Source organism: Salvelinus alpinus, chromosome 2, assembly GCF_045679555.1.
Source record: "Salvelinus alpinus chromosome 2, SLU_Salpinus.1, whole genome shotgun sequence".
NCBI classification, from domain to species: domain Eukaryota; kingdom Metazoa; phylum Chordata; class Actinopteri; order Salmoniformes; family Salmonidae; genus Salvelinus; species Salvelinus alpinus.
This window is the reverse complement of record NC_092087.1, coordinates 108,090,639-108,117,781: the sequence shown is the minus strand read 5'-3', so window position 1 is coordinate 108,117,781 and position 27,143 is coordinate 108,090,639. Positions and strand designations below refer to the sequence as shown.

Here is a 27,143-nt window from a genome sequence, read left to right as displayed (position 1 = left end):
GTATTAAATTTAAGGAATAGATCCAAGCCTCACTCTCATCACCTGTGGAAGGCAGAGCTTCCAGCGAGGTGCGGATTTAATAGTATGTTGTACCTAGTTTCCCTCCTTCATGGAACAGTAGTTATAGTCATAACATGTGGATTTAATAGTATGTTGTACCTAGTTTCCCTCCTTCAGGGAACAGTAGTTATAGTCATAACGTTACGCTTGTCATATGATGAACTTCAACTTAAATATGGGATCTCGCTGTCGGACAGTTTTTTTGTATTCTGAAATGCACTCTAACTATGTATCATTTAGTGGCTCCTTATGTTATGCTGGGAAAACAGTTTTCACGGGCACAGAAATACTAAATAATTTCAGAGTTTTCTAAATCCAATGGTTTTTAACAGAGTCATTTTGTAATCGAAGATGGCGTAGCATTAAGACGTGTTTGTTTTAAATGGTATGTATTTTTCGTCTTTTTTTGTATATATTGCAATATATTTCAATCTTTTTCCATTTTTAAATTAAATATACATTCCGGCAACCTGCTTCACCCAATGTGATACGGATCTGCTATTTTTTTTTAGACCTTATAGCCAGAACTTCCATCAGAAGCTAGCCATCAGAAGCTAACCAGCTAATTAGCTACTAGCTATTTAGTCATTGTTAGCCACTGCTAGCGGCCTTTACCTTTTTAGCCCAAACATCAGCCACTTTTAGCCTGGATAATACCTGCCAGTCTGCACAGCGCGATATCAACCCTGAGCATATCGGACTGTTTTTCTCCACTACATCACCGTATTCCTGCCGTAAGCTCTGGACCATTACACCGGATAATCGCAGCTAGCTAGCTGCCACCGAGTAGCCCAGCCTCGAAGCTAGCCTTGAGCCAGGCCCATCTCCCGGCCTGCTTAGTGGACCCTATGATCACTCGGCTACACAGCTGATGCCTCCTAGACTCTTCACTAAGACGACTAGAAGCCACTACATCACCGGATTCCTGCCGTACGCTCTGGACCTTTGCACCGGATTGGCTATAGTGGCTAACGCCCTTGTCCTGAAGCTAGCACCAGTTAGACTCGAGTCAGGTGCATCTCCCGGCTAGCAAACAAAATTACTCCAGCTACAATACCTCTTTTGCCAATTGGCCTGGACCCTTTGTCGACACGGAGCCCCGACGATCCATCACGACTGGTCTGCCGACTCAATTCCGTCAGATGTGCCCCCAACCGGCCTTTGCCAGACGTCGGTGACGCCCTTGTCCCGAAGCTAGCACCAGTTAGCCTCGAGCCAGGCACATCTCCCGGCTAGCATAGTAACGACTACCTAACGGCTTCCCTGGTTCATATATTGCTGTTCACTGGACCCTATGATCACTTGGCTACGTAGTTGATGCCTGCTGGACTGTTCATTAATCACGGTTCTCCATTTTGTTTATTTTGTTTATCTGTCGGCCCCAGCCTCGAACTCAGGCCCTGTGTGTAGTTAACTGACCCTCTCTGCCCATTCATCGCCATTTTACCCGTTGTTTGTCTTAGCTAGCTCTCCCAATCAACACCTGTGATTGCTTTATGCCTCGCTTTATGTCTCTCTCTGTCAATATGCCTTGTATACTGTTGTTTAGGGTAGTTATCATTGTTTTATTGTACTGCGGAGCCCCTAGTCCCACTCAACATAGCTCAGAGAACTCTTTTGTCCCACCTCCCACACATGCGGTGATCTCACCGAGCATAACTGGTGACTCCAGAGATGCAACCTCTCTTATCGTCACTCAATGCCTAGGTTTACCTCCACTGTACCCGCACCCTACCATACCCCTGTCTGTACATTATGCCTTGAATCTATCCTACCACACCCAGCAATCTTCCCGTTTTATTCTCTGTTCACAACGCACTAGACGACCAGTTCTGATAGCTTTTAGCCATACCCTGATGTTGATGTTCTGATTATCCTACCGATCCTTGACTTCGGCGATGTCATTTACAAAATTGCCTCCAACACTCTCCTCAGCAAACTGGATGCAGTCCTTCACAGTGCCATCCTTTTTGTCACCAATGCCCCATATACCACCCACCACTGCGAACTGTATGCTCTTGTCAGCTGGCCCTCACTACATATTCGTTGCCAAACCCACTGGCTCCAGGTCATCTATAAGTCTTTGCTAGGTAAAGTCCCCCCTTATCTCAGCTCGCTGGTCAGCATAGCAACACCTCCTTTGGCCACCTTTCCTTCCAGTTCTCTGCTGCCAATGACTGGAAGGAATTGCAAAAATCGCTGAAGTTGGAGACTTATATCTCCCTCACTAACTTTAAGCATCAGCTATCTGAGCAGCTTACCGATTGCTGCAGCTGTACACAGCCCATCTGTAAATAGGCCACCCAATCTACCTACCTCATCCCCATGTTTTTATTTACTTCTTTTGCACACCAGTATTTCTACTTGCACATCATCATCTGCACATCTATCACTCCAGTGTTAATTTGCTGAATTGTAATTACTACTACTTGCTACTCTTGCCTATTTATTGCCTTACCTCCGTACTCCATTTGCACACACTGTATATAGATTTTTCTATTGTGTTATTGACTCTACGTTTGTTTATCCCACGTGTAACTCTGTTTTTTTTTTTTTGTCTTACTGCTTTTCTTTATCTTGGCCAGGTCGCAGTTGTAAATGAGAACTTGTTCTCAACTGGCCTACCTGGTTAAATAAAGGTGAAATACAAAAAGTCTTAACTTTATTGACAACACCCAAATGGATACTGTCATTAATGTGATTCTTCAATAATTACACATAATTCTTAATACTATAGCAAACATTATATTAAACAGGACATTCAAACGAAACATACAATTATAATCCAAAGTAGTGTGAAATGTACTCATAAGCAACCTGGACATGGAGGTTACTCCCCTGAGTTTTCCCCCATTCACATTCAGAATATATTGTGAAAAACTAAAATCTTTGCTCACCATTTTTGCTCTAATCAGATATAGTACATCCATAACTATCGGTTTCCTCATTAGCAGGGAGGAGTTTCTACAACCAAATTGCATGTGCAATGCCCTCGTGCCGCAATTTTAGCAAACACAGAAAGGGGCCTGTATTGGAGACCAAAAGTCATCTGGCACACTGCTTAGAGTTTCAACAACATGAATAACTTATTTCTACTCTACAATCTTAGATGTTACTACTAATGTGAAAACAAGACAAAATATGACTTCTTGCTAATAATTTTAACATTCATTCCAGACATCAATTGTTGTACAACATCATGGCTACGCTGTTGGCATCACCTTTTACAGTGGATTTCCACTGTTGTGGGCTTTTAACCATCTGTCTGACTTTGTTGTTTACACAGGAGAGATACGGGACTATCGTGGATCCTCTGGGGAGCCTCAACAACCTCATGATGCTGTAGAGGCAGAGAAGAGTCTCTCCAGATCAGAACACCTCAAGAAACACCAGCAGAGATCCACAGGGAAGAAATCTCACTGCTGCTCTGACTGTGGGAAGAGATGCACCTCATCAGGCATTAAAATTCATCAGAGGATCCACACAGGAGAGAAATCTTATAGTTGTGGTCAATGTGGGAAGAGTTTTAGTAAATCTAGCAATCTGACAGTGCACCAGAGAACACACACTGGAGAAAAATCTTATAGCTGTGACCAATGTGGGAAGAGTTTTGTTCAATCTTGCAATCTGACAGTGCACCAGAGAACACACACTGGAGAGAAACCATATAGTTGTGGTCAATGTGGGAAGAGTTTTAGTCAATCTAGTGATCTGACAGTGCACCAGAGAACACACACAGGAGAGAAATCTTATAGCTGTGATCAATGTGGGAAGAGTTTTAGTCAATCTAGTGATCTGACAGTGCACCAGAGAACACACACAGGAGAGAAATCTTATAGCTGTGATCAATGTGGGAAGAGTTTTGTTCAATCTAGCAATCTGACAGTGCACCAGAGAACACACACTGGAGAGAAACCATATAGCTGTGATCAATGTGGGAAGAGTTTTGTTCAATCTAGCAATCTGACAGTGCACCAGAGAACACACACTGGAGAGAAACCATATAGCTGTGATCAATGTGGGAAGAGTTTTGTTCAATCTTGCAATCTGACAGTGCACCAGAGAACACACACTGGAGAGAAACCATATAGCTGTGATCAATGTGGGAAGAGTTTTACTACATCTGTCTCTCTGACTTTACACCAGAGAATACACACAGGAGAGAAACCTTTTAGCTGTACTCAATGTGGGAAGAGTTTTACTACATCTGGCTCTCTGACTTTACACCAGAGAACACACACAGGAGACAAACCTTATAGCTGTCGTCAATGTGGGAAGAGTTTTACTACATCTGGCTCTCTGACTTTACACCAGAGAACACACACAGGAGAGAAACCTTTTAGCTGTACTCAATGTGGGAAGAGTTTTACTACATCTGGCTCTCTGACTTTACACCAAAGAACACACACAGGAGAGAGACCTTATAGCTGTCGTCAATGTGGGAAGAGTTTTACTACATCTGGCTCTCTGACTTTACACCAGAGAACACACACAGGAGAGAAACCTTTTAGCTGTACTCAATGTGGGAAGAGTTTTACTACATCTGGCTCTCTGACTTTACACCAAAGAACACACACAGGAGAGAGACCTTATAGCTGTCGTCAATGTGGGAAGAGTTTTACTACATCTGGCTCTCTGACTTTACACCAGAGAACACACACAGGAGAGAAACCTTATAGCTGTGGTCAATCTGGCCATCTGACAGCGCACCAGAGAACACACACAGGAGAGAAATCTTATAGCTGCGATCAATGTGGGAAGAGTTTTGTTCAATCTAGCTCTCTGACAGTGCACCAGAGAATACACACAGGAGATAAACCTTATAGCTGTGATCAATGTGGGAAGAGTTTTGTTCAATCTAACTCTCTGACAGTGCACCAGAGAACACACACAGGAGATAAATCTTATAGCTGTGATCAATGTGGGAAGAGTTTTGCTCACCGAAGCAGCCTGATATCACACCAGAGAACACACACAGGAGAGAAACTTATAGCTGTGACCAGAGATAATCTGATAAAAGATCTCTGACCAATCATCAGAAAATACATGGAGTTGTTTCATGATATCAATTAAATGAATGTCACAATGTAGAATGTTTTAATATTGTAGTGGGTGTATTTTAATTATGTCACTATATAGAATGTTTTAACATTGTAGTAGGAGTATTTTAATGATGTCACAATATAGAATGTTTTAACATTGTAGTAGGAGTATTTTAATGATGTCACAATATAGAATGTTTTAACATTGTAGTAGGAGTATTTTAATGATGTCACAATGTAGAATGTTTTAACATTGTAGAAGGAGTATTTTAATGATGTCACAATGTAGAACCCTAAATGTTTGACCCCTGTTCTATTGATTTCAACATGATATGGATATTAGCCTCAGGGGGAAAATCCAGGCTCTGAATTGAAAGAGTACTATTTATGAGATTTAGTAAGTACACATTATTCCCAGATTCCATGTGTTTTTTTAGCTGTTAGTTTTAACAGGACGTGCAACCTCATCTCCCTCCTGTCGCACAAATGATTTTAGCATGATATCGATTAGTTATGACAAATAAGTGTTGCGTTCCTTTGTTTAGCGACCCCTACATTTAAATGCATTCCAACATCACGTACAACCTGATTTCCCCCCTAATTGATATCAGTGATTTATTGTTACTTGTCAAAACAACGTTTCTGGTGCTTGTGCAGTTTATAAGGAGGTTGTTTAAAAAATACAAGAAATATGATTATTGTGGCAGATGTTTGTGTAAATAGCACATGTTATGTTTAGGTTTTCAATTTATCCCAAACTGTTTCTGCATATTGGTTATTGATTTGGACACGTTAAAACTGTGTTTTGACATTGAGGCGATCCCACCTAGCACAATGTAATTGAAAAGACGTTGAAAATAAGACTATGCAATCAACAACAACAAACAATATCTATTTTTTATTATACCATGCCTTACCATTAAGTGAATTATTGACAATACATATTATCAAAGGGGTGTACATTTGGTTTTGGTTTTGGTAATTAATGTTTACAATTCATGTAACTTTTAGTAATCATAATTATTTATGCAATCAACTGACAATTTTCGGGTATAAATATATTGACATTGTTGCCCTTCTTTTAGAATAGCAGGGTTCATTCTCAGATGTGCCAACCCAAATGTACTAGAGCATGACATTGGGGACTGGGCCCCGATCCAACAACATGCCTATCGAGTGAACCCTGAAAAGAGAGAGAAGCTCCGCAGTGAGGTGGAAAGTTACTACGGATATTGCAGGAGTTTCCTCTTGAAATCAGACACGTCCGTGGTAAGGACAACTTGGTTGCTGATTGTCTCAAGAATGGGCAGTCAAAAAGATTTGTGTTTTGCGTTTAGCCATTGCATTGCCATGGATCACAATTTATTTTGACTGCACGTTTTTTCGTATTGGAGATTAGTTTTGTTTGTGCTCGTTCCAAGGGGACGAGAGTTCTAGAAGCTGGTGAGTTTTAGGAAGACGAAAGTTCTAGAAGCTATTGAGTTTTAGGAAGACGAGAGTTCTAGAAGCTATTGAGTTCTAGGATTCTATAGAATGAAAAAGAAGAAAAAATAATACGATTGTATATTATTATTTAGAAATACGTGTTTTTTCTTGTTTTTAATTGTTGACAGCCAGTAGACACTATGTTTATATTGTAGAAGGTGAAGCATTGTAGTTGATTATGTGAAATGGAAGTTGTTTTCAGTTGGTGATGAGCAAACTTGTCCAACAAAAACATAGGATATATTTGTTGTCTTAAGGGGAAAGGTGTTCCAGGCTTTCGTTTTTCCATTTATGTTTTGAGGTTGGACTTTAGCACGTATAGCTCGTTAGCACATAGGGCGCACTGATTGGTGTCACCTCATTAGTCAGTATGTGTAACACCAGTTCTTTTGTTTCCCTCTTCTTGGGCAGATTTAGTGGGTCTCATGGTGGTGGGTGTCTTTTATGTCCCAGTTGTTGTTACAAGTCAACTTTCAGTGGACACTGAGTGCAAAACTGCAACATTATGTTATAATACTTTGATTGGATCAAATGGTTGTTTTATGCAACAGAATAGAGGGTTCTTAGAACTATTGTGTTGTGTGTTCTACTGAGGATGGGCCTCTGGGAGATAACACTGACAGGAGATATACAATGTCTTTTGTGTGATTAAAACCTATAGAGACCTTATTCCAGAGCATGAGTTAATGTTTCTGTTCTATATGGTACCAGGGAGAGACGACGTCAGGGCCAGACCCTGGTCTCTACACAAAGAGTAATGTTTTTACAGCAGATACTTATAATTCTCAACAGACAGTATCTTTCATACAAATCTTAAACTTGTGACCCGTTCTATACATCTGTTGTTGGTCATGTAGGTTGAAAGGGGTGTATCTTGGCTGTAACATACCTTTGTACTTTTGTACCGTGGCTCTCAACGAATCATCTGTGGGTGATTTGTTGACCAGCCATCATTATCGTAGAGCACTCAATTGATTCACCTTATATGTGTGTGTTGTATTGACCTGCTCCCTTATTAATAAGTGAATAAATATTTAGATTTAACTCTGACTTGTGTGATAAGTTTGTCTCATTTGATATTAAAGAAATTAACCACATTTGGCAATGGGGATGTTAATCTTCACTTGGTGACCACTCCTGACGACCTGGGTAAATGTTGCACCAGGGATCCCTCAAACTTGGGATCTCAGGGAGACCACACTTTGGGAATGGAACAGATGGACACACCTTTGATCTGAGAGGCAGCGAGTCGAGTGGATACCAAATCTCAAACCAAGTAAAAAAAAAAAAAACAGGTCAGCGAAACACGTAAAATGTAGTTTTTAGAAAAGCCTCGTAGTGTGTATTCCTGTGTGAGGGGGGCACCTTGGAGGTGTAAACAGGGCCGAGTCAGGAGGCACTGAGTGTGTATTCCTGTATTTTCCCAGTATGGGAGGGGTTGCTAGATTGATTGAATAAACCTTTTTCCATAAAGTTAGAGTGAACCAAGGTGGCTGACTAGCTGTAGATGTTGAAAAAGCGTCCCGTCCACTAGATTATACGTCTGTGGCAAAATCACCTGAAAGACGCACATCGCCATCTGCTGACTGGAGTTGGTATCGCAGTTGAGAAAATACTTTCAGACAAAAAGCTAAAAAGCGACTGCCTCTAAAAACCAATGGCTCCCTTTGAAAACGGGCTATGTGGCATCAGAAACATTTATTATAGTGTAAAAATGTACTACAAAGTGCAGCTAAATAGAATAACTTTGGTCATACCCAGTCAGCACGTGACGTCCAAGGACGTCGAATTATGGGCCATATCAGGTCTGTCTGTTGTGGCCGCTATTTCGCCCCAAAATACTAATCCCAAATTTGGCTGTGTGTAACTATGTAAATGTCTCTTGGACAAGGTGAGTTTTATCAATATACACTCTAAAAAGTAAAGGTTCCTGGAGTATTCTTTAGGGGTTCTTCAAATTGAAACTGTGGGGGAACCCCTAAAAGTTACTTGAAGAACCTTTTGTGGGAACCCCTATAAGTTCTTTGAAGAACCCCTTATTATGGTTCCTCAAAGAACCTTTTGGGATTCCTTTTTTTAACTCCCTGTCCACCCTCCCTGCATTACAAAAACATATTTTAATAACAATATTGACCATAATGATTTAAATAATTCATTGTTTATTTAGTGGCACCACAAATGTGAATTAATATTTACCAAACAAAACACATTACAAAATTGCAACATCTCTGCAGACATGTCACACCATAATAAATAATACATTTACTTTGTATAGTGCTTTTCATGACATTTAAAATATATAAAATAGTGATGTACAATAAAAACAACGTACATTAAAAATGAATCATAGGTAAACTAACAATATTGTAGACTTGATGCTAAATACAGATTTTTCAGCTTTAGTGTGTATATCGTATCCACTTAGTTATGTTAGGAAGTTTGCCATCTTTATGACCGGCCCTGGTAACTTCACCCCAACTTATCTTATCCCCAGAACACAGTAACTTAATAGGTTTTTCTGACATTTTTGGGAAATTTAAGGGAAAATAGAAAATACAACCGAAGCAGAGCCCCAAGTCCCATGGGGACGTCCTCGAGGGCGTGGATGTTCTCCCCATCAAAGGCCAGCGGGATTTCACTCTCACGGAGAAATGGATTTCCACCGATGTGCAGTAAAGGAGTGAAGAGCGGTGAAATCTGTGTCAACAAAAGTAAGAAAAGATTAACCTGTTTGGGCTGCAAGGGGCAGTATTAACCTGTTTGGGCTGCAAGGGGCAGTATTAACCTGTTTGGGCTGCAAGGGGCAGAAAACACTCTCTAGTTTCTAAAACCATTTGAATTATTTCTCTGAGTGAAACAGAACTCATTCTGCAGCACACTTCCTGACCAGGAAGTGGAAAGTCTGAAACCGAGGCTCTCTTCTACTTCCTGCCTATAAATGGGCATGAGATCTAATAGTATACATGCACGTCATACACCTTCCCCTGGATGTCAAGAGGCTGTGAGAGAAGAAATGAGGTGATTATCTTGGTCTGAGATGGAACACATCATCTTGGACAAAACGTGTCCCCCATTTTCGGTACTCTGAAGAGCGCGACGTGGACAGTGGGATTGCCTTCTCTTTAGCTGCCGTAATAGGCGACTACTATCTCCGCTTTGATTTTATTTGATACATGTCACCATATCATCGTAAAGTATGTTTTTTCAATATAGTTTCATCAGATTATTGAAATTTTTTCGGGAGTTTTGCCGTGTTCCGTTCTCTTCCGTTTGTTGACATGGAGAGATTCGCGCCACTTGGCTAGTGTGCATGCTAATTGAAGAGGGAAAGTTGCCGTTCTAAATCCAAACAACGACTGTTCTGGACAAAGGACACCTTGTCCAACATTCTGATGGAAGATCAGCAAAAGTAAGAAACATTTTATGATGCTATTTCATATATCTGTTGTGCATGTGAACTAGTCGTCGGCGCCCAAGTGTTTCTGGCTATTGTGGCTACGCTAATATAACGCTACATTTTGTTTTCGCTGTAAAACACTTAATAAATCGGAAATATTGTCTGGAATCACAAGATGCCTGTCTTTCATTTGCTGTACACTATGTATTTTTCAGAAATGTTTTATGATGAGTAATTAGGTATTTGACGTTGGTGTCTGTAAATATTATGGCTGCTTTCGGTGCAATTTCTGATTGTAGCTGCAATGTAAACTATGATTTATACCTGAAATATGCACATTTTTCGAACAAAACATATGCTATACAATAAATATGTTATCAGACTGTCATCTGATGAAGTTGTTTCTTGGTTAGTGGCTATTTATATCTTTATTTGGTCGAATTTGTGATAGCTACTGATGGAGTAAAAAACTGGTGGAGTAAAAAAAGTGGTGTCTTTTGCTAACGTGGTTAGCTAATAGATTTACATATTGTGTCTTCCCTGTAAAACATTTTAAAAATCGGACATGTTGGCTGGATTCACAAGATGTGTACCTTTCATATGCTGTATTGGACTTGTTAATGTGTGAAAGTTAAATATTTAAAAAATATATATTTTGAATTTCGCGCCCTGCACTTGAGCTGGCTGTTGTCATAAGTGTACCGACGTCGGGCTTGCAGCCAGAAGAAGTTTTAATACACATACAATTAACAAAGAACATAACAAATGTTCAGCTGTAGTTTTATATAAGCATGCACACCTATGTTTATGAAGAAACGGATGATTGGTGCATTGGCATACCTTGTCACGGACATAAAGGCCACTCGGGTCCTCATTGAAGAGGTTGGGCAAGAGCAGGATCGCTGCTGTGGTCTCCAGTCCTAGTAAAGTAAAGCAATGATCTTACTACACTTGCTAATTTTATTACAAAATACATTAGAGAAAGGGAAGGAATAAGAGCAAATACCTCTTCTGTATTGTCCTTCAGGGACTGTCAAAATAGCAGGATGATGTCCTCACCCCTGCCTCGCCTCTCTACCTCTGATAGTCCTTAAATTATATTTTTTGTCTATATCCATTCCATGGACTTGATTCATTTCCGAGATGTACACTTCAAATGCAGCTGTCCTACAACAGATCTGTACCTTCTTCTTGATCCCAATTGCATTGTGTCCATGTTCTGTCCTATAAGAATTTCAAAGGAAGAGAAAATGTGTCAAATAATAGTCTTACAAACATTAAAATATATATATATATATGAAATAAATATTGAAAGATAAATGGCATCGACTTACAATTGAATGTAAAATAGAAGAACATATTGGAGAAAGCACTAGCCAATACAGTACTGCCATACAGTAACAGTACTGCCATACAGGCCTAATATCACATTTCAAGATATCTTTGTACACAAATTGTTCAATATTTTATCAGGCTGACTTGAAAGATTATACGCAACATTTTGCTGCGTGGCAATACTGTGTTTGGATTCTGAAGGGCATTTATACAAAAGAGGTAGTCTAGACACTGTATTAATACCATTATGCATTTGAATCCCATCTACAGCTACCATCTAAGATATTCATTTCCCTCCACAAGGGGACGTACATGTAACGTTTCCAAAATGGGATAGTATTGTACATGTAACGTTTCCAAAATGGGATAGTATTGTCCATGTAACGTTTCCAAAATGGGATAGTATTGTACATGTAACGTTTCCAAAATGGGATAGTATTGTACATGTAACGTTTCCAAAATGGGATAGTATTGTCCATGTAACGTTTCCAAAATGGGATAGTATTGTCCATGTAACGTTTCCAAAATGGGATAGTATTGTACATGTAACGTTTCCAAAATGGGATAGTATTGTCCATGTAACGTTATGCCCCCTTGTGAGTTAATAGTATTGCATGCTGTAGCAGGCTATATAAAGAGGAAGACCTCCATTGACGATTCAGTTCGTTGTAACATCTCGTCTGGACAGGTCACCGTCCTTAGTTAGTTAGTTAGTTAACGTTAGCTAGTTCATTATCACAAAAGTAAGAAATAGTCTAGATTGGAAACTTACGTTAATGAGTGTAAAGCCATGTTGGCTTTATGGAAACGATATACAATATATGGGAAAGAATATAGTTGAGGGATTATATTCCTAACCTAGTTGTGCCTAGTTAGGACATAACGTTAGCTAGCTAGATAACGGTACTGTACTGTAGCTCATACAACGCCGACGGTCAAACCCGGTTTTCTAATATTTACGGAAATTAACTATAGTAACGTTATGGAAGCTATTCACAGAAAACCATCATTGTATTCGTTATTTATTAATAGTATGTTATATTATTATATAAAATATTTCGAGACATATTCAGAGCCAAACATCAACCAAAACTTAACCTTTTTAACTGTTGTCGCATCCAAACTTGTCACCATCGTTTTCAGTTGTAATTGCGAAGTTCCCGGAAGAAGTCCAGCAACAACGGAGGTTCCTCGATGAACCCACCTTCTAACAAGTTCTTTGAAGAACCTTTTGGGGCTGTTTTTCATTGACCAAGAACCCTACGGTTCTTAGGGGATCTGAGAACAACTCCAGTTGAACCCTTCATTTTTAGAGTTGTATTCGGCTCTATTTACTCTCAGATTCAAAACATGATGATTAGCATCAACGATCAAGTCGGCTGCTGCTGCTCCAATACAGTATGAGGTGAGACGGTGAACTGATGTTGAACCGGGCAGTCAGCTGCTGCTGCTCCAGTACAGTATGAGGTGAGATGGTGAACTGATGTTGAACCGGGCAGTCAGCTGCTGCTGCTCCAATACAGTATGAGGTGAGACGGTGAACTGATGTTGAACTGGGCAGTCAGCTGCTGCTGCTCCAGTACAGTATGAGGTGAGACGGTGAACTGATGTTGAACCGGGCAGTCAGCTGCTGCTGCTCCAGTACAGTATGAGGTGAGATGGTGAACTGATGTTGAACCGGGCAGTCAGCTGCTGCTGCTCCAATACAGTATGAGGTGAGACGGTGAACTGATGTTGAACTGGGCAGTCAGCTGCTGCTGCTCCAGTACAGTATGAGGTGAGACGGTGAACTGATGTTGAACCGGGCAGTCAGCTGCTGCTGCTCCAATACAGTATGAGGTGAGACGGTGAACTGACGTTGAATCATAATAATTAAGTTAATAAAAATTAATTAGTGAAACTGTTAAAAAATAGTATATTGCATAACCTTTCATTGGTACTCATCCCGGATCCGGGAGCACCCCCCCCCCCCCCCCCCACTGAGTAGCATAGCTAGCATAGCGTCACAAGTAAATTGTAGCATCTAAATATCATTAAATCACAAGTCCAAGACACCAAATGAAAGATACTGATCTTGTGAATAAAGCCACCATTTCAGATTTTTAAAATGTTTTACAGGGAAGACAAAATATGTAAATCTATTAGCTAAACACGTTAGCAAAAGACACCAATTTTCTAACTCCATCAGTTTCTTACTCCATCAGGTGCTATCACCAATTCGGCCAAATAAAGATATTGATAGTCACTAACCAAGAAAAAACCTCATCAGATGACAGTCTGATAACATATTTATTGTATAGGATAGGTTTTGTTAGAAAAATGTGCATATTTCAGGTATAAATCATAGTTTACAATTGCACCCACCATCACAACTCGACTAGAATAAATACAGAGAGCAACGTGTATTACCTAATTACTAATCATAAAACATTTCTTAAAAATACACAGCTCACAGCAATGGAAAGACACAGATCTTGTGAATTCAGACAATATTTCAGATGTTCTAAGTGTTTTACAGCGAAAACACAATAAATCGTTATATTAGCATACCACATGAGCAAACGTTACCCCAGCATGAATTCAAGGCAAAGAGAGCCATAACGTAATCATCGCCAAAATATATTATTTTTTTCACTAACCTTCTCAGAATTCTTCCGATGACACTCCTGTAACATCATATTACAACATACATATAGAGTTTGTTCGAAAATGTGCATATTTAGCCACAAAAAAACGTGGTTATACAATGACAATACTAGCAAAAATGTCCTGAAAATGTCGGGCGCCATATTTGACAGTGATCTTGTCTCATGAATAACTATTCATAAACTTGACTAAAAAAATATAAGTTGGACAGCTATCGAAAGACAAATTAGTTCTTAATGCAATCGCTGAATTACATTTCTAAAATTATCCTTACTGTGCAATACAGGGTTCGCCAAGCGAAGCAATACCAATAAAAATGGCGGAATATGCGTTTAACATTTTTCGACAGAACAACGATTTATCATCTTAAATATTTCTTACTATGAGGTGATCTTCCATCAGATTCTTGGGCAATGTATCCTTTCTTGGGTCTAATCTTCTTTTGGCCGAAAGATGTCCTCTTGTCCGTCGAAATGCCCACTAACGTTCGACCGGGACCCCGAAACGTGCCCGGCGCTTCAGAGTGCATCACAAAGCAATGCCTCAAAATCGCACTAAACGGATATAAATTGCTATAAAACGGTTTAAATTAACTACCTTATGATGTTTTTAACACCTATAACGAGTAAAAACATGACCGGGGATATTTTACTGGCTAAACCAAGGCTTGGAAAGAGGCCAGTCCAAAGTCCATTCTGCGTTGGGGCGCAGGGTCCAAAAGATACTGCATGTCTTTTGTCCCTGATTGTCACGTTCCTGACCTGTTTTCTGTTTAGTTTTGTGTGTTAGTTGGTCAGGACGTGAGTTTGGGTGGGCATTCTATGTTATCTGTTTCTATGTTGGTTTAGGGTTGCCTGGTATGGCTCTCAATTGGAGGCAGGTGTTTGGCGTTCCTCTAATTGAGAGTCATATTTAGGTAGGCTGTTCACAGTGTTTGTTGGGGGGTGGTTGTCTTCCGTGTTTGTGTATGATGTTACACCATACGGGATTGTTTCGGTTTGTTCGTGCGTTTTTGTAGTAAGTACTTGTTCGTTCGTTCTGCGTGTGTTATGTCAGTTCGTCGTACTAAGTCTGTCTATTTTCGTTTTGTTATTTTGTTAGTTTATTCAAGTATAGTTTGTTTCGTTTTGTCTTATAAATAAAATTCATCATGTATTCACAACCCGCTGCGCCTTGGCTCGATCACTACTCCACCTCTTCTTATGAAGAGAGAGAGGACAGCCGTTACACTGATTGCGCAATCGACATCATTCAAATTTTCACCACTTACTGACATCTAGTGGAAGACGTAGGCAGTGTTTGTATCCTCATAGGATTTGCAGGGACTTTAAAACTGACCTGGGACCAGAGGCCAAGATTTCTGAAATCTCACTCCATATCAGGAAAAGTGCTGTAGAATGAGTTCTGTTCCACTCAGAGACATAATTCAAACGGCTATAGAAACTAGAGAGTGTTTTCTATCCAATAATAACAATAATATGCATATTGTACGAGCAAGAATTGAGCACTAGGCAGTTTAATCTGTAGAGCAAATTATGCTAATGCGAAACAGCACCCCCTATAGTGGCAAGATTAAATATATTATTCTATTGTTATCATATATAAACATAATGGAATATTGTACATCATATTAAATATATTACTCCATTGTTATCATATAGAAACATCATGGAATATTGTACATCATATTAGCATCAACATACATTATTGTTTCATTCAATTTCACATAATAAGGATTTTTCATATTTTCAAGTTCAGAAGTCAGAACCCATCACCTGCTATGTAAAAGAGACAGAAGAATGCACAATGGTCAATGCTATCTGGGATCCTTGGGACATCCCTACCCTAAACCCTAACCTTAACCATATTAAATGTGAACTTCAATATGCTAGGGATGTCCCAAGGATGTATCTCTACCTGAAAATACATGATCTAAGTGATTGATAGCTGGTATTCATCAGTCATAAAGCCTTATTTACTTTAATGAACTACTAAAATAGTGATTTTGTCAGACAGCATAGACAGCAGCTGTACACTTTATTGACTGACTGATCCATTCATCCTTCCATCCCTCCTCAGCCTTCCTCTCCTCTGAAGACCCAGTGAGGGTGGAGCTCAGTCAGAGAGCTGTTGAGGGACTGGTTAGGAAGAACACTTCTACAGCCAGAGAGGTGAGAGGTCACAGATGGTTTAGATGGTAAATATTTATGTCCCCTTAGTGGTTCATCACGTCAGCTAAAGGGAATATGTTCCATCATCCATGTTTATTTACATTAGTGCAAATTGTCCACTGATATTGGTGTAATTTCTCACCCCTTTTGGCTGTATGAAAGTTAATTTCCCCTCAGGCACACACATTTGTTCTTTGTTATTACCCGGCCACTGCCTGTTCAGCCCGCTATCATCCAGAAGGCGAGGTCAGTACAGGTGCATCAAAGCTGGGACCGAGAGACAGAAGCTGTTTTTCCATCACTAACACAGAGAGGCTGCTGCCTACATACACAGACTTGAAATCATTGGCCACTTCAAGGAATGGAACACTAGTCACTTTAATAATGTTTACATATCTGGCATTACTCATCTCATATGTATATACTGTATTCTATCCTATTCTACTGTATCTTAGTCTATGTATTACTCATCTCATATGTATATACTGTATTCTATCCTATTCTACTGTATCTTAGTCTATGCATTACTCATCTCATATGTATATACTGTATTCTATCATATTCTACTGTATCTTAGTCTATGTATTACTGATCTCATATGTATATACTGTATTCTATCCTATTCTACTGTATCTGTCTTTGCCGCTCTGATATTGCGTGTCCATATATTTATATATATGAGTCACTGGCTTACTGGTGCTCTTCCATGCCGTCCCTAGGAGGGGTGCGTCACTTGAGTGGGTTGAGTCACTGACGTGGTCTTCCTGTCTGGGTTGGCGCCTTGTCTCAGGATGGTAAGTTGGTGGTTGAAGATATCCCTCTAGTGGTGTGGGGACTGTGCTTTGGCAAAGTGGGTGGGGTTATATCCTGCCTGTTTGGCCCTGTCTGGGGGTATCATCGGATGGGGCCACAGTGTCTCCTGAACCCTCCTGTCTCAGCCTCTGGTATTTATGCTGCATTAGTTTGTGTAGGGTCAGTTTGTTATATCTGGACTATTTCTACTGTCTTATCCGGTGTCCTGTGTGAATTTAAGTATGCTCTCTCTAATTCTCTCTTTCTTTCTCTCTCTCGGAGGACCTGAGCCCTAGGACCATGCCTCAGGACTACCTGGCATGATGACTCCTTGCTGTCCCCTGGCCGTGCTGCTGCTCCAGTTTCAACTGTTCTATGGAAACCTGACCTGTTCACCGGATGTGCTACCTATCCCAGACCTGCTGTTTTCAACTCTCTAGAGACAGCAGGAGCGGTAGAGATACTCAATGATCGGCTATGAAAACCAACTGACATTTACTCCTGAGGTGCTGACCTGTTGCACCCTCGACAACTACTGTGATTATTATTATTTGACCATGCTAGTCATTTATGAACATCTTGGTCATGTTCTGTTATAATCTCCACCCGGCACAGCCAGAAGAGGACTGGCCACCCCTCAGAGCCTGGTTTCTTCCTAGGTTTTGGACTTTCTAGGGAGTTCTTCCTAGCCACCGTGCTTCTACACCTGCATTGCTTGCTGTTTGAGGTTTAAGGCTGGGTTTCTGTACAGCACTTTGAGATATCAGCTGATGTAAGAAGGGCTACATAAATACATTTGATTTGATATATTCTTATTCCATTACTTAGATTTGTGTGTATTAGGTATTTGTTGTGAATATGTTAGATATTACTGCACTGTTGGAACAAGAAACACAAGCATTTAGTTAGGTGTTACTGCACTGTTGGAGCTAGAAACACAAGCATTTAGTTAGATATTACTGCACTGTTGGAGCTAGGAACATAAGCATTTAGTTAGATACTACTGTTGAAGCTAGGAGCACAAGCATTGAATTAGATATTACTGTACTGTTGGAGCTAGGAACACAAGCATTTAGTTAGATACTACTGCACTGTTGGAGCTAGGAACACAAGCATTTAGTTAGATATTACTGCACTGTTGGAGCTAGGAACACAAGCATTTAGTTAGATATTACTGCACTGTTGGAGCTAGGAACACAAGCATTTAGTTAGGTATTACTGCACTGTTGGAGCTAGGAACACAAGCATTTAGTTAGGTATTACTGCACTGTTAGAGCTAGTAACACAAGCATTTAGTTAGATACTACTGCACTGTTGGAGCTAGGAACACAAGCATTTAGTTAGATATTACTGCACTGTTGGAGCTAGAAACACAGGCATTTAGTTAGATATTACTGCACTGTTGGAGCTAGGAACACAAGCATTTAGTTAGATATTACTGCACTGTTGGAGCTAGGAACACAAGCATTTAACTACAATAACATACATATGTGACAAATCAATCAATCAATCAATCAAGTTTATTTTATATAGCCCTTCGTACATCAGCCAATATCTCGAAGTGCTGTACAAAAAACCCAGCCTAAAACCCCAAACAGCAAGCAATGCAGGTGTAGAAGCACGGTGGCTAGGAAAAACTCCCTAGAAAGGCCAAAACCTAGGAAGAAACCGAGAGAGGAACCAGGCTGTGAGGGGTGGCCAGTCCTCTACTGGCTGTGCCGGGTGGAGATTATAACAGAACATGGCCAAGATGTTCAAAATGTTCATAAATGACAAGCATGGTCAAATAATAATCAGGAATAAATTTCAGTTGGCTTTTCATAGCCGATAATTTAAGAGTTGAAAACAGCAGGTCTGGGACAGGTAGGGGTTCCATAACCGCAGGCAGAACAGTTGAAACTGGGACAGCAGCAAGGCCAGGTGGACTGGGGACAGCAAGGAGTCATCATGCCCGGTAGTCCTGACGTATGGTCCTAGGGCTCAGTTCCTCCGAGAGAGAAAAAGAAAGAGAGAAGGAGAGAATTAGAGAGAGCATACTTAAATTCACACAGGACAAATAACATTTAAATTATTTTGAAGGTCACTTGTGTAAAATGTACTTTTCCCCACTCATCTTTTGACATTGCTTATGCATATTCGGTGGCCTGACTGCATCCAGACTATGTCAAAGGCCCATCCTGGTAGATCTGAACCTAATGCAGCTTAGAGTGATGGGATGACAGAAGTCACATTTAGGTGCCAGGTGTAACTGAGGCCATAGATGCTCCATATCCATTACTTTGAGTGTTTTATATAATATGACTAAACGTGTTTCTTTCTGTGTTACAGGGGCAGTCAATAAATGGAACAGCAAGGCCACAGAACATGACAGAAGCAGAGCTGTGGGAGACCACCTCAAGCCCCTGGTAGAGCCGGGGGTGGTGTTTACCACTCCATCAGCAGAGCTGTGGGAGACCACCTCAAGCCCCTGGTAGAGCCGGGGGTGGTGTTTACCACTCCACCATCAGAGCTGTGGGAGACCACCTCTAGCCCCTGGTATAGCCGGGGGTGGTGTTTACCATTCCACCAGCAGAGCTGTGGGAGACCACCTCAAGCCCCTGGTAGAGCCGGGGGTGGTGTTTACCACTCCACCAGCAGAGCTGTGGGAGACCACCTCAAGCCCCTGGTAGAGCCGGGGGTGGTGTTTACCACTCCATCAGCAGAGCTGTGGGAGACCACCTCAAGCCCCCGGTAGAGCCGGGGGTGGTGTTTACCACTCCACCAGCAGAGCTGTGGGAGACCACCTCAAGCCCCTGGTAGAGCCGGGGGTGGTGTTTACCACTCCACCACGCCTTCAGCAGGCTGGAAAAGTGGGATTGATACTGTTTTTCATACTAAGATGGAGGGTCTGTTGATTGGTGATTGGGTTCATTTGTTGAAATCAAATCAAGCTTTATTTATACAGCACATTTCAGACATGGATGCAACACAATGGCTTCACAGGAGAAAACAATGAAAATAAACAGAAATACTTAGTACACAAAAATAACAGGATAAAAAAAACAGAAGATTAACAACTGAAAGACAAATGAGCATTCTAAGGAAATGTCATCCATTAAAATATTAAAAATGGCCAACCCAAAATATAAGCTTGTTTTTTAGGAGGGGCTCTGAAAGATACTATGGGGGTGTCCACTGAAAGTTGACTAGTAACAACAACTGGGACCTCAAAGACACCCACCATGAGACCCACTAAATCTGCCCAAGAAGAGGCAAACAAAAGAAAAACTCACAATAAACTTAAAGACAGGAATCAAACCAAAAAGGTGGAGCAACTAAAGGTGTTGACTCTCCACATCTATCAAGACAACTGGAGCACTGGGTCAGACACTCTTAAATAGAACCTGGACCAGCTCAGGTGAAACACCTTCCCACTAACGAGATGGACAAGCCAGCACAGGTGTAACACATACTGAATAACGAGGTGACACCAATCAGTGCGTCCTACATGCTAACGAGACATACTATACTTGCTAACCTCCAAACATAAATGGAAAACCAAAGACTGTAACACTTCCCCCTTAAGACAACAAATATATTTTATATTTATGACTCAATTTATTAGGATTGTTAATAAAATTGATTATAGACCGATTTATTATACTGCGTCAATGTGTATAGGCTGCAAGTATGTTGAAATTCAATGTTCTTTCCCCCAACTTTCACTTTCAACTAAAACCAAACTTATATTGTAAGTTGGGCATAGTCTTATTTTCAAGAACATTTTACTAGGTGGCATAGCCCTAATGTCACAGTTTAAACGTGTCCAAATGCAGAAACACTTTGTGATAAATTGAAAACATAAACATAAAATGTACTATATACACAAACATCGGCCACAATAATCATATTACTTAAACAAGCTCCTTATAAACTGCACAAGCACCAAAAACGCTGTTGTTCTGACAAGTAGCAATAAATCACTGATATCAATTAGGGGGGAAATCAGGTTGTTCGTGCTGTTGAAACTAACACAACTAAAAAAACACATGGAAATGGGAGATATCTTTCACCTCACTGGTTAGAGGACAACCTGCAGAAGACAGTCAGCTACATTTTAGAGTGATGCATTTAAATTTAGGGGTTGCAAAACAAAGGAACGCAACACTTATTTGTCATAACTAATCTATATCATGCTAAAATCATTTGTGCTACAGGAGGGAGATGAGGTTGCACTTCCTGTTAAAACTAACAGCTGAAAAACCACACGGAATCTGGGAGTAATGTGTACATCCCTGGTTAGAGGACAACTTGTAGAAAACAGCTCGCTACATTTTGAGGTGTTGCATTTTGATTCCAGTGGGTCACCAACATGGTAAGTGTAACACAGCTCTTTTTGTGTTAGTCACTTTTTGTTAAATCTCATAAATAGTACTCTTCCAATTCAGAGCCTGGATTTCCCCCCTGAGGCTAATATCCATATCATGTTGAAATCAATAGAACAGGGGACAAACATTTAGGGTTCTACATTGTGACATCATTAAAATACTCCTACTACAATGTTAAAACATTCTACATTGTGACATCATTAAAATACTCCTACTACAATGTTAAAACATTCTACATTGTGACATCATTAAAATACTCCTACTACAATGTTAAAACATTCTACATTGTGACATCATTAAAATACTCCTACTACAATGTTAAAACCTTCTACATTGTGACATCATTAAAATATTCCTACTACAATGTTAAAACATTCTACATTGTGACATTATTTAATTGATATCATGAAATAACTCCATGTATTTTCTGATGTTTAATCAGAGATCTTTTATCAGTGTACCTCTTCCCACATTGAGTACAGCTATAAGATTTCTCTCCTGTGTGTGTTCTCTGGTGTGACATCAAGCTGCATAGGTGAATAAAACTCTTCCCACATTCATTACAGCTATATGGTTTCTCTCCTGTGTGTGTTCTCTGGTGTGATATCAGGTTGCTTAGCTGAGTAAAACTCTTACCACATTGAGTACAGCTAAAAGGTTTCTCTCCTGTGTGTATTCTCTGGTGTGATGTCAGCTGGCCAGATCGACCAAAACTCTTCCCACATTGACCACAGCTATAAGATTTCTCTCCTGTGTGTATTCTCTGGTGTACAATAAGATGGCTAGATGTATCAAAACTCTTCCCACATTGAGTACAGCTAAAAGGTTTCTCTCCTGTGTGTATTCTCTGGTGTGATGTCAGCTGGCCAGATCGACCAAAACTCTTCCCACATTGACCACAGCTATAAGATTTCTCTCCTGTGTGTATTCTCTGGTGTACAATAAGATGGCTAGATGTATCAAAACTCTTCCCACATTGAGTACAGCTATAAGGTTTCTCTCCTGTGTGTGTTCTCTGGTGTGACATCAAGCTGCTTAGGTGAATAAAACTCTTCCCACATTCATTACAGCTATACGGTTTCTCTCCTGTGTGTGTTCTTTGGTGTACAATCAGATGGCCAGATGTATCAAAAGTCTTCCCACATTCATCACAGCTATACGGTTTCTCTCGTTTCTCTCCTGTGTGTGTTCTCTGGTGTGATATCAGGCTGGTTGAATGAGTAAAACTCTTCCCACATTGATCACAGCTGTAAGGTTTCTCTACCGTGTGGATTCTCTGATGAATTGTAATGCCTGCTGAGTAGGTGAATCTCTTCCCACTGTCAGAGCAGCAGTGAGATTTCTTCCCTGTGGATCTTTGCGGGTGTTTCTTGAGGTGTTCTGATGTGGAGAAACTCTTCTCTGCCTTGTCAGCATCATGAGATTGTTGAGGCTCCCCAGAGGACCCACGGTAGTCCCGTCTCTCTCCTGTGTGAACAGCAAAGTCAGATGATTAAAGGCCCACAACAGTGGAAATCCACTGTAAAAGGTGATGCCAAAAGCGGAGCCATGATGTTGTACAACAATTGACGCCTGTAATGAATGTAATGATTATTTGACATTTGTCTTAAAATGAGCAACAATAGTCATATTTTGTCTTCTTTTCACATTAGTAGTAACATCTAAGCTTGTAGACTAGAAATAAGTTATTCATGTTGTTGAAACTCTAAGCAGTGTGGCAGAAGACTTTTGGTCTCCAATATAGGCCCCTTTCTGTGTTTAATAAAATTGTGGCACGAGGTCGATGCACATACAATTTGGTTGTAGAAACTCCTCCCTGCTAATGAGGAAACCGCTAGTTATGGATGTAGTATATCTGGTAATGAGGAAACCACTAGTTATTGACGTAGTATATCTGGTAATGAGGAAACCACTAGTTATGGATGTAGTATATCTGCTAATGAGGAAACCACTAGTTATGAATGTAGTATATCTGGTAATGAGGAAACCACTAGTTATGGATTTAGTATATCTGGTAATGAGGAAACCACTAGTTATGGATGTAGTATATCTGGTAATGAGGAAACCACTAGTTATGGATGTAGTATATCTGCCTGGAGCAAAAATGGTGTGCAAAGATTTTAATTTTTCACAATGTATTCTGAATGGGGGAAAACTCAGGGGAGTAACCTCCATGTCCAGGTTGCTTATGAGTGCATTTCACACTACTTTGGATTATAATTGTAAGGCTCGTTTGAATGTCCTGCTGAATATAATGTTTGTGTCATCATCGCAAATCAACCACTTTATATTTAAAAAACACTTTAACCAGTAAAATACTATTTGGCTTTTCCATCAACCTGACAATGAGGGTTTGTACACTGTTTGCCAAATTGGCCCATAACTTCACCTAACAACAAATATACCTGTAATGAACGAAGAAGCACTCTGGTTGTTGTTGCATGACATACATAGTGTACTCTAGGACCCATAACAACATTATAGACCTACTGTAGGACCCATAACTTCACCTAGCAATAACATAGACCTACAGTAGGACCCATAACAATAACATAGACCTACTGTAGGACCCATAACTTCACCTAACAATAACGTAGACCTATTGTATGACCCATAACTTACCTAACAATAACATAGACCTACTGTAGGACCCATAACTTCACCTAACAATAACAGACCTACTGTAGGACCCATAACTTCACCTAACAATAACAGACCTACTGTAGGACCCATAACTTCACCTAACAACAAATAAAGGAAAATAGCTCTGTGTGTTGTACAATAGCCTATCCATCAAGGAACAGTTCTCTACACATTATGAGCTAAGTATCTCTGTGTCCAAACAGACTAACGAGAGCCTACAGTAAATCAAGCAGACAATAACATTATAAACATAAATTTTTTAGGGATGTTGGATCCAACGTGGAGCACGACATAACTGTCTTTACCAGAGTAATGAATGAAGAAGCACTTTGGTTGTTGTTGCATGTGGTGATGTTTGTCATGTGACTGTCTTTCAGAAAATGATTTCCTTGATCAGCTGATGACAGTTAAACATGTGACTAACTAAACAGCTACAGTATTAAGAATTATGTGTAATTACTGAAGAACCGCGTTAATGACAGTATCCATTTGGGTGTTGTCAATAAAGTTAAGGTGACTTGGTTACAACCATTGGATTTTGTAAACTCTGAAATTATTTAGTATTTCTGTGCCCATGAAAACTGTTTTCCCAACGTAATATAAGGAAACTAAATGTTACGTGGGTAGAGTGTATTTCAGAGATCTGAATACAAAAAACTGTATTAACAGGACAATAACCTAAACCACAAGGCCAAATCTACACTGGAGGAGCTTACCAAGATGACATTGAATGTTCCTGAGTGGCCTAGTTACAGTTTGGACTTAAATTGTCTTTAAAATCTATGGAAAGACTTGAAAATGGCTTTCTAGCAATGATCAACAACCAACTTGACAGAACAGGAAGGATTTTAAAAAGAATAATGAATATTCACATGAAGATCAGTCTCCTATTGGATGACATCACGACTTCCTATCAAGCCAACTCCTTGAAGGCCTTACTATGACATCACTCACTCCTTCTAGATTGGAGTTGTCTAAAAAAAAAAACTATTTTGCTCAAAACATTTATTTGTTTCTCTTTAGTGTGTTTGTACTTTACTGTATTTATATATCACTTTTCAACAGGAAAAGTTAAAATCACTGGAGGACGTCATGAACAATACAAGATAAAGCAAAGCAGTGCGACAAAAACAACAGAGTTGGGATAAACAAAAGTACAATAACACAATAGAAAAATCTATATACAGTGTGTGCAAATGGAGTACAGAGGCAATAAAGGCAATAAGGCAATAAATAGGCCGTAGTAGCAAAGTATTTACAATTTAGCATATTAACTGTAATATAATATAATATAATATATATAAACAATTTAGCTGTGTACAGCTGCAGCGATCGGTAAGCTGCTCTGACAGCTGATGCATAAAGTTAGTGAGGGAGATATAAGTCTCCAACTTCAGCGATTTTTGCATTTCGTTCCAGTCATTGGCAGCAGAGAACTGGAAGGAAAGGCGGCCAAAGAGGTGTTGGCTTTGGGGATGACCAGTGAGATATACTTCCTGGAGCGCGTGCTATGGGTGGGTGTTGCTATGGTGACCAGTGAGCTGAGTTAAGGCGGCCTAGCAAAGACTTATAGATGACCTGGAGCCAGTGGGTTTGGCGACGAATATGTAGCGAGGGCCAGCCGACGAGAGCAGTGGTATAAGGGGCTTTGGTGACAAAACGGATGGCACTGTGATAGACTGCATCCAGTTTACTGAGTAGAGTGTTGGAGGCTATTTTATAGGTGACATCCCCGAAGTCGAGGATCGGTAGGATGGTCAGTTTTATGAGGGTATATTTGGCAGCATAAGTGAAGGATGCTTTGTTGCGAAATAGGAAGCCGATTCTAGATTTAATTTTGGATGGGAGATGCTTAATGTGAGTCTGGAAGGAGAATTTACAGTCTAACCAGACACCTGGGTATTTGTAGTTGTCCACGTATTCTAAGTCAGAGCCGTCCAGAGTAGTGATGTTGGACGGGCGAGCAGGTGCAGGCAGTGATCGGTTGAATAGCATGCATTTAGTTTTACTTGCGTTTAAGAGCAGTTGGAGGCCACGGAAGGAGAGTTGAATGGCATTGGTAGGTGGATTGGATACCACCAGCAGGTATATCTCTCTGGTCACCCCCAAAACCAATTCCTCCTTTGGCCACCTCTCCTTCCAGTTCTCTGCTGCCAATGACTGGAACGAACTACAAAAAATCTCTGAAACTGGAAACACTTATCTCCCTCACTAGCTTTAAGCACCAGCTGTCAGAGCAGCTCACAGATTACTGCACCTGAACATAGCCCATCTATAATTTAGCCCAAACAACTACCTCTTCCCCTGTATTTATTTATTTTGCTCCTTTGCACCCCTTTATTTCTATTTCTACTTTGCACATTCTTCCACTGCAAATCTACCATTCCAGTGTTTTACTTGCTATATTGTATTTACTTCGCCACCATGGCCTTTTTTTTGCCTTCACCTCACTTGCTCACATTGTATATAGACTTATTTTTCTACTGTATTATTGACTGTATGTTTGTTACACTCCATGTGTAACTCTGTGTGTTGTATGTGTCGAACTGCTTTGCTTTATCTTGGCCAGGTCGCAGTTGTAAATGAGAACTTGTTCTCAACTTGCCTACCTGGTTAAATAAAGGTGAAATAAATAAATAAAATAGATCAGCAACGGTGGCTTGCAAACAGTGGATAGTAAGTAGCCCACCTTTGGAATAACTATGTACAGTTATAACTGTAGTATCCTGTATAACTGTAGTATCCTGTATAACTATGTGTAGTTATAACTGTAGCATCCAGTATAGTCTGGGAGGAGGTGAAACCACTCAGGCTTATTTGATGTGATCTAATGTTTTGATCATCTAGTTTTCCTTACAAGCATTCAGTCACCAACGGGGGTTCGGTCATTCCTTTGTTTATATACTGTCTCATTGACAAAAATATTTTTGATTATTTGTTTACATCATTCCTTTGTCTCGACATATACAGTAAATGTGCTGAGGTTCTAATGTTGCCAAGGAGACACATTTTATTATTTATTTACAGTTTGGAGGGTTGGGAGTCTGACATTCAGGATACACATTTTATTATTTATTTACAGTTTGGAAGGTTGGGGGTCTGACATTTTATTATTTATTTAGTTTGGAGGGTTGGGGGTCTGACATCCAGGATACACATTTGATTATTTATTTACAGTTTGGAGGGTTGGGGGTCTGACATCCAG

At 40.1% G+C, this 27,143-nt stretch overlaps 3 protein-coding genes across 3 annotated transcripts in view; 1 reads left to right on the top strand and 2 right to left on the bottom strand.

Annotated features, from left to right (window-relative positions):
* The window catches only part of LOC139548080 (zinc finger protein ZFP2-like), a 301,764-nt gene that overhangs the window by 44,431 nt on the left and 230,190 nt on the right, over window positions 1-27,143 (bottom strand). The gene's annotated exons all lie outside the window — the stretch shown is intronic.
* LOC139549196 (zinc finger protein 271-like) lies at window positions 3,343-7,631 on the top strand (the record flags this gene model as incomplete). The annotated part of the gene is made up of 1 exon (XM_071359403.1): window positions 3,343-7,631. A coding segment is annotated over one exon (1,746 nt), but the record flags the coding sequence as incomplete, so codon positions are not given.
* Window positions 20,468-23,930, bottom strand: LOC139552175 (zinc finger protein 180-like). Its single transcript, XM_071363627.1, has 2 exons — window positions 23,918-23,930; window positions 20,468-22,756 (listed from the first exon to the last, which is right to left on the bottom strand). Exons 1-2 carry the CDS (start codon window positions 23,928-23,930, stop codon window positions 21,699-21,701), a joined length of 1,071 nt encoding a protein of 356 aa, XP_071219728.1. The 3' UTR covers window positions 20,468-21,698.